Raw genomic sequence first — 14,331 nt, forward strand, 5'->3', positions numbered from 1 at the left:
TTAAGGGAGTAATAAATAATTTAGGGAAGTGGCAATTAAAGTAATTATAGGAAGTAATTATCTCGCTATCACCATTTGGATAGTTGCCTAACGTTACTAATAAGTATTTCCTTTATTAAGATTTAAATAAAACAACCAATATTGAATAGGAATTTATTGAGTCCATCAAACTGTGTCGACATGGAATGCAGAACCTAAATTACAAGTACATATACATTTGTGATAACAGGCCTCGCCTAGCGCTCGGCCGTCTAACATACCTCCCGCTTGCTCAGAGTAAAGACCAGTCACACACTCGGCGTAGCATGCTAGTTATGGCTAGTTAGCTACTAGGGCGGGAAGCGATCGCTTCGGGGCCTGTGGGGCTAGCACGAGTGCGCCGCGACAGTATCGCGCGCGAGGTAGACTACCCGTCCATTACTAAAAGGATAGATGGAAAACAAAATGAAGATTAGGGCCTCTTAATAAATGAAGTAAAAAAATTGCTATTATGACGGTAAAATATTGCGTTTATAATGTAATAAAACGAATAAAATGTAAGGAATCGAATGGGAATTTTTATCATTTTAGAAATATAAAAAAAAAACCAAAAACTTGAAACTTTTTGGTTTTGTATGTTTCATTCATTTATTATTTTGTGTCAAATTTATTTTGATTGCTCATTTTCTATTTATTTAAGTAAGTAGTTGGTATAATCATCATCCACTTAGAAAGGGTAGTCTGTCCCGCGCGCTATAAGTCGCGGTGCACTTGTGCTAAGCCTACAGGTATAGAAACATCGAAAAGCAAGTGTTAGGGAATCGCGAAGGGCGAGGGTAAGCGATACAAGGATGGTATACGGGATTTCAACAATATTCATTATGTGTTCAATGCTCACGCCGATCAGATGTCAAACAAAAAATAAAAGTTCTGCTAATAGGCCATACCTACAATAATCTAACTATTCTAATCCTATAAAACTCGCCTATTTAAATTTGAGTGCGGGTGGGTGACTTTAGTGAGCTAAACACGCTACAATTTTATTTGCAAAATACCACTAAATTATTGACCTAAAAACTCGACTCATATTCAGAGTAGAGAATTATTGAGATAATTTATACTTGAATAATACTGATATGCAAATTAAAAACTATTTGGTGACGATATAAGTTTGAAGATTTTACGATGTCTCGTTGAAAGTGAATCTTGTTGAACTGTATTTCATATTAAATACGTATATTTGACCTCGAATATCGATTGTGCTAGGATTACACTCGTCAATTAGTCCCGACACGGTCAAAATAGCCAAGTTGTCACCCGAGAGCGATGGCGCCAAGGAAATGTATTGTTGGCGGCGGTTCAAAATGGCCAAGGCGCTAACATTGGATCATGACCTTAGATCGATTTAGTATCGACACTTTATAATCGATAATAAAAATAACAATGACTATAACAGCTGTGCGGGGAATCTGTAATATAACATTGTATGAGGCCACTGACCCAGTTAGGGCTAATGATTACCTCGAACCTCAATCGAGCTGAGAATTGGGTCATTGAGCGATTGACATCAAAGGTGATGTTCCAAAATGTGTTAGTTATGCTTCAATGATTGCGAGCTATCGTTTTGATCATGTTAACTATCAAATTCAACTCGGTCAAGTGTCTTAACTATATCCATTTATTAAAAACATAATTGAATACCAAGACTTAAGTTAGATATTTGAGAAACCGTTTCTTAGCCGCACCACACTAATACCGTGACTATAGCGCTTCCATACAAAAAAAAAATAGTTTCATAGACAATTTAGGATAAATTTTGCACGTGTGGTGTTTCGACGTGGATAAAAATGACAAAAATTTAGAAGTAGTTGTTTAAAATCCCATAATAACATCCATGTAGTCGCCGCTATGCGAGTCAATGCTCGCGCCGGCGCCGCTCCAAAACAAATACTAACAATAGTACCAATTCAAACAATTTACAGTACAAAAGACTGTTTGGAATGCGTCTTAATTATCTCTAATACATCTAAAGCCGCAATAAGATATAATTTGTATAATAAAACCAATATTTTTTAATTTTTGAAACTGACTTAACCAAAATCCGTTAAGGCGAAACTTGGACCAAATTGAACATTCCGCCCACCAAAATTAGACCGTAGTTTTAAGTTTCATTTATTTTAACTTATCGCGACTAATAGTCAAGTGTCAAAATAGCTTGTAATTATTGAAAGTAAATACAAATCAATTAGCTAGATGACATTGACTATACACATAATTTAAATCAACATATTTTGGAGTGACGCCGGCAAGGATAACTAAAACTTATAAATATCCTTAAATTCATTGTTACACATAATTTTACTTAAAAACATCAAATAAGAGATGACTACGTTAAAAAATTCATAAGCACAATGAACTCAAATTAGTTTTTAATGATTATTTATAATGACAATTGTAATTAATAATTCATGAATGTAATATTTGAAGGATGATTTTTAGTGGCAGACTCGCAGAGTTGTGTTACAAGCTCTGCTAGTCTTTTTTATTCAAAGTCACATAATGGAGGTTGCTGCCGAGTTATAAAAACGTTCATTAATTCTAATGGCTCAAATAGCTTGGATTCACTTTGTGGTGAACCCAAGTGTGTATGAGCCATTAGTGTCCCGAGCGAGCAAGATGGGCCCCTCGCCCGCGCGGCCCGCGTGCACTCAACAGAAATAATTATTTGCAAAAATTTCAAAATCATACCCAAAGATCCGTGATCCTGGTCCGGTCCAATCCGATCCGATCCGGTGCACGATCCGAAAGTTTTTAAGCAAGTCCGAGATCCAAAAATCCTTTGCAACGATCCAAAAATTCCGAGATCCGATCCTTCGGTACAATCCAAAAAATCCTAGATCCGATCCTTCGGTACGATCCAAAAAATCCAAAGATCCGATCCTTCGGTACGATCCAAAAATCCAAAGATCCGCGCCGAGTGCATCCTATCCGCGATCCTATGCCCTCATCCAGCAAGCAACTCCGAGCCAATCCAATCCACAGTGGATGAAACAAAAGAAAACGCTTTTAGTCATACAAATCGTCATATCGCGCGAGATACCTCCTGACTTCACTAAACAATCTACAATTTAATTTTTAATATTAGCTTTGTTTCATTCTATTTAAGATATCACTAATTTATAGACAAAATAGGACACCGCAAAACTTGAAATGCTTTAAGTTTTTTTTTGTGTCGGTCATTCCTGAAATTTGATACACAGTTAGCCAAACAAGTTTTGGTCAAACAGTCAGTTTTGGTCATACATAAAATATGTTTGTCCGCGTGTCAGGAGGCAGGTCGCTACACAGGGGTACACTTATGCTAGTCGCCGCGCCGCGCCGCGCCGCCGCCGCCGCCGACACATCAACAAGGTCAGGCACCTGTTCCGTACAAACACCACTACGATAAAATTACTACTGTTTTAAGTCCTAATGTTATCAGCTCAGTTGTTTTATAGGAAACAGGTCCCGGCTTCTATTCACATAGAAATGGTTATATAAAAGTAGTCAAAGAAAACATTCCTGATAAAATGGTACAATTTGTTTTCAAATTAGTGTATTTTGTATCATTTCACACTAAACTTGTTTAGTTATTCAGGGTAAAACAAGTAAAACAAGTTATTTGGTAACGAGAAGAATGAATTGTAACTAAATAGGGCAGGGATCGGAACCGGTTTTTTGCAAAAACATCGAAATAACCATATATTTCGGTTTATTTTATACTCTAAATGTAGGACTCAGGATTGCCTAATTAGAAATGAAGTAATTAACAAAGAACGAAAAAATACCGTTTTCGTTCCCATACAAAAAATACCGGTTTCCGATCCCTGAAATAGGGGTTTTGCTACATGATATAGATGAGTTTTACATTATGGTATTAAAAATGGATTTGAAACTACAGTACTATGTTAATGAGTAGAATTAAATCGACCGGGATATGGACCGTGATTACCTTTTGTGAGATGCATATCTTGTTCACGGGTAACTAAAGATAGCGGGTGGGTGTGAAAGTTGGGACTTCAAAAATAATTGAAAAGTTAATCACGGTCCATATTCCATATCTCAGTCGATTTAAGTCGAGTAAAACTAACCGTGAATCATTCAAAACTGTTAAATTTATGGGTATTTATTAAGTGCATTTAAAGGGAAGATCGAAAAAGGAAATAATATAAGTGATAATTAATTAAATGAAATTAACTGATAGGTAAAAGAAATGCTGAAATCAGTTTTGTTCTGTTAGAAACATGTTAAATAGGGATATGTGATGTGAAGCAGAGTAATGGAAAAGGTAGCTACATGAGAAGTTTGAACTGTGTTAGTGATAATTTAACACTTAATTTTTTGGGTTATAAAAAGTTGAGGTTTCTGTATACTTAGCTGTGTTCGTGTCCTTGAAGTCGTAGAGAATGTAGTGCTTATTGTAATATATTAACATACTTACATCATACATTCGGTTAAAGTGTGTTTGAAATGGAACAGCTTAGGCATATGTATAAATCTACTGATTAACAGTTTTCCTATATTTTTCATAAATTTTTGTACGAAATTAATTGTTCAGTATAGTGTAAATATTTTCGACAGCGTAACGTTACGTACGCGTTTGCGTTAAGTGTCATTTTGTATGAGATTTTTGACTTTCCAAAACGTCCCGCTTGGCGCGCTGTTCAAAAACCCATACAAAATGAGACTTAACGCAAACGCGTACGTCACGTTTCGCTATTGACTAAATTTACACTAGGGGCACAGTACGTAAATGGTACAAAAGTAGGTAGTAGTCGAGTAAGACCGCGCTAAATTGGCAGGGATTTTGATAGGCCAGATTGTGCAAGTGTTATTTGAACGTCATAAGTTTATAGAAGTTTGACGTTTACAACACTCGCATGTGTTTCGCACTCGCACTTTGGATCCGGGTACGTCTTTAAGCTACGTCCAAAAGAGAGGTATGGGCACTGTGAATGTCATACACAGCGCAGCGGATGTCATTCTAGAGCAGAGCAGAAAATCGCAGCCAAATAACACTAGTGTTGTGTTCCTGCCGGTGAGAAAGGTTGCCAGAGCTCAACGAGGGTGCGGAGTGTTAGGGTCGGCGACGCGCATGTAACAATTCTGGAATTGCAGGCGTAGATAGGCCGACCGCTTACCATCAGGCGGACTGTATGTTTGTTTGCTATGGACGTAGTATAAAAAGTGGGGGCTATCAAAATGACTGGCAAGTTAGCTCGGTGTGGTGTAAGTGTGTCTCGGTACCGACCTGTCTCGGGGAGCGCTCAGTAGTCGCGGTCGCGGGCGGAGGCGGCGGGCGGGGAGCGCTCGCGGGCGGCGCGCGGGGAGCGGTCGCGGCTGCGCGAGCGCGAGTAGGAGCGCCGCACCGGCGAGTACGTGGGCGAGCCGCGCCGCCGCGGGGAGTACGAGCGCGACCTGCGGCCCGACCGACTACTTGTGCTGACTGCCTCACTTCACATATACTTATTTATTTCACTAAGGGGCGAACTTGTTTAACCGCGAGTGCCGATATTGATACCCGAGCGATAAGCGTAATATTCCAAAATTGAACGACGAACGTGGTTCGAAATGAGGTATTTTGAACGTTGCGAGGGTTTCGAGGCCCAAGGATTAAACAAATTCGATCACACAGTGAAGAACAATTTTTGCCCCACACCGACACAAAATTCGAACTGAACTATTTATCATTCAAAATCATCACTTAAAAATCATCAGATTACTTTGCCACACATATGGATAAAATGCAACTTTCTCATCCGTGTTTGAACAACCATAAGGGCCTTTACCACCTAATATGGTGAAAAGTACTATATATTAAGTTTTAAGCAAAAATTTAATTTCGGTATAGAATTTTATCGCTGACTGTACTCTTCTTTACACAAACAACTAATATTTATCGAGACAATTTTAACAACCCCAAACAAAACTAACTTGCGTTATTTCATCACACAATTCCCATAACCACCTCCTCTCTCCATCATCAGATCAGCTCAATGGTACCATAATATTGCATTGTCATCCGACTTACATATGAATACAAATTTTCAACTTCATTGGAACTGGGAAGTGAGTCAAACCTGCAAGATTTGATTACACTGACACAGACAACAGGACAAGTGGAACTAAATAAAAAAATATAAAAAATAGCAACACGATACCTGTCACGGTCGCCACTATAACGATCAGCACCGCCACCACCATAGTCCTCCTTCACTCGAATATACGAAACCTCGCCCTACAAAACAACACAATTTATTCTATATTCCCATCATCTTACAACTAACATTTATTACCCAAAATTAGCCTAATCTTAAAATGTTTTTAATACAAATGTATGAAATCAACTATATTCCCAGTGGCGTAACATGATTTATTCTAGCCATGGGCAAAGTCGTATTTGCGAGACCCTTTTCTTTCAATGTTTAATCCCAATGTAACAAAAAGGGTTAGCCTTTACGGAGTCCCTTTAAGTGTGAAGCTATGGGTGAGGGGCCCACTTCGCCCACGCCTAGCTACGCCACTGCATATTTCCACAAAAAAAAAATCAAAAGCAAGACTGATTTTTCTGAAAACCCCTCCATTAACTGCTCAAGATCACTGATGCTGAAGTAGTTTTCAGAAAAATAAATCTATTATCTGCACAATTTCACTTAAAAATAACTCTGCATTCTGCATACCTATTACAGATTAAATAGGACTAAAAACATAAAAATATTGTATAAAAAAAAATGACAAATTTGTCAGTTATCCGCGTTAATAATAGATAAATACACTGACCTCATGGCTCCTAAACCTCGAATCGTCCAACTTCTTAACAGCATACTTCATATCCTCATGGCGCAGGAACTCGACCACACCAGTGCCATCTTTGAACGTGTCCGCGAAGCACACGTCCCCGGCCTCGCGCATGTGGTCTTTCAGATCCTATAAATAAAGTATTACTTTAATACAAATTTAGGAATTAAAATACCCTCAGTTTGACCGCTCCATGATTGTTGAGCTATTGAGGGCCACTTGCACCAATCACTAACCCGGAGTTAACCAGTTAAACCTGGAGCTACCATGGTTATAAGTACAATTTGATACTGGGTTTAACAGTTTAACCAGTTCAGTAGGGCTAAGATGGTCGGTTCTTTATCATTTGTCATGGTCAGGCAGACCGTGACAGGCATGGGCCTGTCACTTTCTAACAAGTATAAGCGCGAAACTGACAGGCATAGTGACAAATGATAAAAATGGAAACATGCTGCCACCGCTGCTTATAGATAGATATACATAAAGACTTCGTCAATTTTTTTGTAGAATTTATCTGAAGGCGGCAGGCCAGTGACGAGCACGCGGTACTCGGAGCGGCGCGCGGGCGGGCCGCGGCCGGCTCCTCTAGGTTACCTGCCACGATCCTGAAGGCGGCAGGCCAGTGACGAGCACGCGGTACTCGGAGCGGCGCGCGGGCGGGCCGCGGCCGGCTCCTCTAGGTTACCTGCCACGATCCTGAAGGCGGCAGGCCAGTGACGAGCACGCGGTACTCGGAGCGGCGCGCGGGCGGGCCGCGGCCGGCTCCTCTAGGTTACCTGCCACGATCCTGAAGGCGGCAGGCCAGTGACGAGCACGCGGTACTCGGAGCGGCGCGCGGGCGGGCCGCGGCCGGCTCCTCTAGGTTACCTGCCACGATCCTGAAGGCGGCAGGCCAGTGACGAGCACGCGGTACTCGGAGCGGCGCGCGGGCGGGCCGCGGCCGGCTCCTCTAGGTTACCTGCCACGATCCTGAAGGCGGCAGGCCAGTGACGAGCACGCGGTACTCGGAGCGGCGCGCGGGCGGGCCGCGGCCGGCGCCGCGCGGGAAGCGCTCGGCGCCGGCCCCGCGCGGCCCGCGCCCGCCGCCGCCGCCGCGGGGGAACTCCACGCGCAGGCGATACCCGTCGTAGTCGTAGCCGTCGCGGGCGCGCACCGCGTCCTCGGCGTCTCTGCCGGATGTACAGATTGACTAGAAAATGTTGCCAAAGATAGGCTTCTACTTAGATAGGCCACTACTAATATGGAAATCAGTTGATCTACTATTTCTTTTTTTATTAGATAGACAATAATTAATATATGGGTGGTAGTTAAAAACTAAAACAAATGCTGTATGTACACATTCTACTAACATGTGCAATGAGCAAACTCATAAATAAATAATGAACTTAGGCCTAGGCCAAAAATTAATGTTTAGACAATTTAAATCATGTAATTTAGAAGAGTATCCCAACGCACATACATTATAACAATAAATCATGAATGGGAACCAGACTGACATACTAATTAAGTTTTTTTTATTAAGTAGTTTCAGTCAACTGAGTTTTTGATAAATATAAATAGCACTTTTTTAGATCACAAATACACTCAGTGAGTGACCTGAACCCTAAACCCGATCCTGTAGACCTTGAAATGCCTCCTCTCTATTAAAAAGTATGTTTCAGTAATTCTCATATCTTGTCTTACATCAAATGAAAAAAAAAAAAAAACATTCCAGTGAAAAGTAAACGTGTGTTTAGTTAATACATTATCTTTACATATTTTCCTGAAACAAAGCAAACAGTTTGAATAACTTTTCATCATGTGACACAAATTACAAATAGCAAAGCCATTATCAGCAACATGTTATCAACAGCCACAAATGTACTGATATAAACTAATAGTAATTATGGTTAAGCAAATGTATTGAACCAACACCAATTAGTTCAATATATATTTCCTTAGTAACCTACAACTCCTGTAAATTTTTTCTCTTTGGCACTGATTCATTTATTTAAAAAAAAAACTTAATAGGGTTATTTTGGCACTGTTGAATATCCTAACTTATATCATATATATATATAACATTCTAACCTCTAGACATTTATACACATACAGATTGCTCCCATTTTTGTCAATAGTGATATTTATTATTAAAATTTATTGATGTATATTTATGCATTTGCTGATTGGAAATCCTAAAATACTGTAAAAAGGTTTGATATCATGTGTCTAATACCAAGCCTCTTTTTATTTTAAATTTACCTTAAATTGTAATAATTAACATCCTTTTAGTGTTTTTGCTCCGAGTTAGCACAGTCCTCATTAGCAATGCCAATAGCTGCAATACCTGACTGAATCATTTGCAACCATTACATTAGCATTTCAATTAAGTGGCGAAGTGTAAACTACCATTACGAGGCCTCGAAACTTAGTGAAACGATAATAATGAGAAGTATACTCATTTAAATACGAATAATGATAGTAATTTGTCTACCCTTGGAGCTCACGTTATTACAGTAGTGACGTATGAATAAATCATCCATAATACCTATAGTCATACTAAATAACGTACCTATGTACGACAGTAGGTATGCTATGCTTGATACCTACATTACCTACATAATTAAGGTTGTCAAGTTGCGGGCTTCAAATATCTATGTGGGACACAAACCAATTCACCTAGAGACACAAGCTAAATATAGCAGGGCTTACCTCGGATCTTCGAATTCCACGAATGCGAATGGAGGACCTTTTCTATTTTTCAAATCAACGAATGTAACTTTGCCGAATTTGTAAAAGAGATCTTGAATGTCCTTTGTCCTTATGTCCGGGGGTAGGTTTCCGACGTATATTCTGCATTCATTTCTGTTGCCGCCGCTTCCACCCGACATGATTATGGGTTTTTTAAAAAGTTTTCTGCACTAAATAACGAATTAATTTATATAAACTTTGCGGCGTAACGCTACTTCGGCTTGATCGGCAAATTTGACAAATCAAGATGGCGTCAATGAGTTACTTCCAGAGGAAAGGGAAACGTTTGTTTTCGTCCTAATGTCTATGGTTCAAAAGAGGTTTGATCAGAAATATACGGAATCCAATTTACTTAAATATTAGTGGTTTATTTTCATTTAACTTATTTAGACTAAAAAAACTTTTAGAAATGCTTTGTAAAGTTGTTTTATGAAATCATCGCTGTTATTATTTTACTTCTTTATAATGAAATTCGAGTACTAGCCGTTAACAAAGTTGAGAAAACTTGAGAAAAGAACGCAACCATTTTTCATTTTTCGAATTGTCTTTGAATTTAGAACGCCCTCTGCCGCACACAACAAGAGATCTTTGCTGAAAGAAGCCTGTGAAAGAATCCTCTAGAGAGTAGGCATAGAATCTCCGGTACCAAAATCTTTGCGTGATATTTCATTCGTTTTTCCGAAGCAAATGTAAGTAATTCATTATTTATATTATTTATTTAGCTTAACAATGGATTGGTGATTCGTTAATTGTGAAATTTTCGTGTAGTTCGCCGTATTCACAAAATGGTGCATGAAAGTCTGAATGCGGATGAACATGTTTTCACCTTCGTTCGCAAAAAAGGTGCAATAAAGTCGCTTTATTGATTTAATTGTCATGTTTCCATAGAAATATCTTTCTACGTCGTAGTTTTTCATGATCTTATTCGTATAATGCCGATTAACATGTTAGCGAATTAGCTTGGCGGTGGCAATTTTCGCGTTTTCTTATTGATGACGGGCCTTACTGCTAGTGCTTCCGTTCGAATTAGCACAAGAAAACCATCTAAGGCCGAGTCAGAGACCCAGTACAGGTAATTTGATTAGAAGCGAAAGCGAAGGTTCGCAAATATGTGTTGTATTTGGAAGTTATTCGGCGCGCGTACTTGGGATATTTCGTAAAAGGCGCGCTGGATCCAGAGTCCCGGGTTTCGCGCCTGACCTTTAGTTAAAAGTTATTTTTAGCTGTTATTGAACATAAACAGTCTTGTACTTGTGTGGAAATTCTATTGATTGAATGTTAGAAGGGTAGGCGATAACCTTTGCTCCAGGTCTATTGACAATGTTCATCCACGCGTTTGAAATAGATAATTCTATCCTATTTATTTCTCTCCTAGTCCTAGTCGTAAGTTCCAGCGATATCGTAATGGCGCGTTTACACTAGGCAATTTGGCGAGCGAATTCACCAGCAATCATAGTTGAATGTAAATGAGACAATCCATCAAATCCACGTCAATTTATTGGTTTGCCAGTATTGACACACGCCAATAACATCGTCTTGGAACTCGCCAAGTGGCCTCGTGTAAATGTACCGTAACTAAAGGGCAAGGTCATGAATTAGCACTTACCTGGGCTGCACACCTGATATTCTCAGAACATCATCAGAGCGCGCGCGATACAGACATCAGCCGCCGCTTGCCTGATTAATAAAAATAATCTTTATAATCAATTTAACCCCGGATTACCAGTTACCAGTGCAAAATTTAGTGTAGTGCGACAAGTGAGATTTTAAAGTTTGAAAAACTTTCCAGACATACAACTGACAAGATGTGTGACCGCAAGGCGGTGATCAAGAATGCTGACATGAGCGAGGAGATGCAGCAGGATGCTGTGGACTGCGCGACGCAAGCGCTTGAAAAGTTCAACATTGAGAAGGTACCTATATTTTAATTGTGCTGACAGATACAGATAACAAGTTTCCTTGTTGTGGTTAGTGGTTGCTGGTTTTCATGTGAAAATGATTCTTTTGTTTGGTAATGATGATTAACCTTATTGGTTTAAGTTATAAAAAATATTTTACAGTACATATGGGGCTACTTTATAGCACTAGTGCGAGAAGTAGCATATTACGTTACTGTGTCGAACATTTAAAGGGCCATATGTACTGTAAAACGTTGTACGATACATGTGCGAATAGGTAATTCGCAACTCGTGTCGATTTAAAACACTCCCTTCGGTCGTGTTTTAATTTATCGCCACTCGTTTCGAATTTCCTATTTTTCGCACTTGTATCGTAATGTACTATTTTATTATTTTTTTGAAAACCATTTCTAAGCATAAAGGCATCATTCACTCCGCAGTTTACTTTTGTAGACATTAGGTACAGTCACATATGAAAATATTGGTACGGAAAATGTGCCAAAAATATGTATACACTACCTTAATATATGGACAGTAAAGCCGTGTATACATATTTTGGCACTTTTTTCGTATCAATATTTTCTGACGTGACCATACGGGTGTCGCTCCACAAAAATGAACTGCAGTGATGCAGCTTAATGTAACTCATATTGCTCGAAACTAAGGGACTACTGCTATAAAGTAATCTGTATCATATTGAAAAGGTTTTATCTTTGTTCACTAAATAAACTTTTTTCTGATTCCAGGATATTGCTGCGTTCATCAAGAAGGAATTCGACAAGAAATACAACCCGACGTGGCACTGCATCGTCGGGCGCAACTTCGGCTCGTACGTGACGCACGAAACCCGCCACTTCATCTACTTCTACCTCGGCCAGGTCGCCATTCTCCTGTTCAAGAGTGGTTAAACCCCCTCCGCACACTTCGCTCTAAATTTTTTGTTGTTAGGATGCAGTATTACCGGGCCCGCGTGCCTCGCCTCGGGGTCGGGACAGCGGGGGTCGCTTACATTCCTACAGCAGCCAGTGCGAGCTAGCGAGGCGGGGCGCGCGGCCCGCGTGTGAGAGAGCTCGCCGGGCCGCCGGCCGCGCCGGCAGCCCGCGAGGCACTGTGTAAATGTACTGTGTTTAGCTTAACTTAAGATTCAATATTGACTTGTGGTAAACATTCACTTTTAGTGTATATTTATATTAAAGAAAATTTTAGTTAATTATTCCTAGACTTTAGTGTGAAAGTCATATGTTAGTACCTAACTAAATCTATTGTTTACTTTCTTTGTTGATACATTCACTGGAGATATTTTCACTACTTCTATTATTAAACTTTCTTACAAACCACATAGAATGTTTTATTTTGAACAAAAACACTTAGGGCATTCTTAAGCCAAAACTAGGAATTAGGCGTCTCGAATTGAAATTCGGCTAGGGCATGGCTATAACCTAATATTATCCTTTAACCCTTTTCCAGGCATAGTACGATTTATCGACCACATACGCGCCATTAGAATTTCAACTTAAGCATTCCGATTTAAGGTTCAAAATTGATTACACTTTCAGGAAATGTTACTTAGTCTTCAAATGAATCATCAAAGCTGGATTAATTGGAATATATTTGGATTTTTTGGTAAAACCTTCTAGATTAGTGCGGCCTGGAAAAGGTTAAGCCACGTACCCTTCATGTTTGAAAAATAATATAGGCATATGAAGGGTTATCAATGTTATCATTGTGTAGTCTTTAGGGTTCCGTAGTCAACTAGGAACCCTTATAGTTTCACCATGTCCGTCTGTCTGTCTGTCTGTCTGTCCGAGGCTTTGCTCCGTGGTCGTTAGTGCTAGAAAGCTGAAATTTGGCATGGATATATAAATCAATAAAGCCGAAAAAGTCGTACAATTAAAACTAAAAATTTAATTTTTTTTAGGGTACACGTAAAATGGGGGTGAAATTTTTTTTTCGCTTCAACCCTAGAGTGGGATATCGCTGGAAAGGTCTTTCAAAACTAATAGGGGTTTTCAAGAAGAATTTGATAAAGTGAATATATTCGGAGATAATCGCTTCGGAAGAAAAAAAAAAGTGTCCCCCCCCCCTCTAACTTTTGAACCATAAGTCCAAAAAATATGAAAAAAAATCGTGAAAGTAGAGCTTAAGAAAGACATTAAATGAAAACAATAGCGGACATGATCAGTTTAGCTGTTTTTGAGTTATCGCAAAAAGTTTTCCCTTCATAGTAAAAAGACTTACTTTAATTAGGTACCTACTGATTATGCAAATTTGCCTACTTATTTGTTTAACTCGGGTGAAAGGTACCGTTTCATCCCTTGGTTAACAATTTACTATACTTTAAGCTCCAGTTTAGCTTATTGTGACGGAAGAGTAACTACGGAACCCTACACTGAGCGTGGCCCGACATGCTCTTGGCCCGGTTTTATTATTATAACGGGATGGAACCAACAACAGTGGATTGTTCACCAAGGGATTAAATATGGTGCCTTTACTGCCTTTCACCTGAGTTAAACACTGTCAAGTGCGAGTTCGTTTAACTCGCGCACCGAGGGTTCCGTACAAACTGAATTATCTCGTGTATATTAGAGAATCTTGAAAAGAAGAAGTACCTATACTAAGTTTGTGTACAGCGCCATCTATCGGCAAAGTGTATAACTAATTTGCGCTATTTATTGCACGTATGTTGGTTTTTCGAGGATAATTCTCTATAGGTACTTAATGCATGTGAACCTATTCCAAAAATTCTTTCATTTAAAAAAGGTGTCTTTAATGTAATCTGTAATCTCATAGCAATTCCAAATGTAATTAACACACAAAAAGCTGGATAAATTTCAAACTGAATTCTGAAATGGTTTTTGCGAATTTAAAAAAGTTATTAAAGATAGAG

At 39.3% G+C, this 14,331-nt stretch overlaps 2 protein-coding genes across 3 annotated transcripts; one reads left to right on the top strand and one right to left on the bottom strand.

Annotated features, from left to right (window-relative positions):
- Window positions 1-139: 139 nt before the first annotated feature.
- LOC133529066 (serine/arginine-rich splicing factor 1B) lies at window positions 140-9,817 on the bottom strand. The gene is made up of 6 exons (XM_061866680.1): window positions 9,508-9,817; window positions 7,775-7,985; window positions 6,799-6,945; window positions 6,180-6,256; window positions 5,270-5,436; window positions 140-3,399 (listed from the first exon to the last, which is right to left on the bottom strand). Exons 1-5 carry the CDS (start codon window positions 9,684-9,686, stop codon window positions 5,286-5,288), a joined length of 765 nt encoding a protein of 254 aa, XP_061722664.1. The 5' UTR covers window positions 9,687-9,817; the 3' UTR covers window positions 140-3,399; window positions 5,270-5,285.
- A 270-nt stretch (window positions 9,818-10,087) lies between these two features.
- LOC133529068 (dynein light chain 2, cytoplasmic) lies at window positions 10,088-12,781 on the top strand. 2 transcript variants are annotated; one of them, XM_061866686.1, is made up of 3 exons: window positions 10,088-10,235; window positions 11,336-11,459; window positions 12,191-12,781. In XM_061866686.1, the coding sequence occupies exons 2-3, from the start codon at window positions 11,352-11,354 to the stop codon at window positions 12,350-12,352; spliced, it is 270 nt and encodes an 89-aa protein (XP_061722670.1). In that variant the 5' UTR covers window positions 10,088-10,235; window positions 11,336-11,351; the 3' UTR covers window positions 12,353-12,781. The 2 variants fall into 2 exon arrangements, with proteins under 2 accessions (XP_061722670.1, XP_061722669.1); XM_061866685.1 differs by lacking the exon at window positions 10,088-10,235 and adding an exon at window positions 10,480-10,618.
- The last annotated feature ends 1,550 nt before the right edge of the window (window positions 12,782-14,331 follow it).

This window comes from Cydia pomonella, chromosome 20, assembly GCF_033807575.1.
Source record: "Cydia pomonella isolate Wapato2018A chromosome 20, ilCydPomo1, whole genome shotgun sequence".
Lineage (NCBI taxonomy): Eukaryota > Metazoa > Arthropoda > Insecta > Lepidoptera > Tortricidae > Cydia > Cydia pomonella.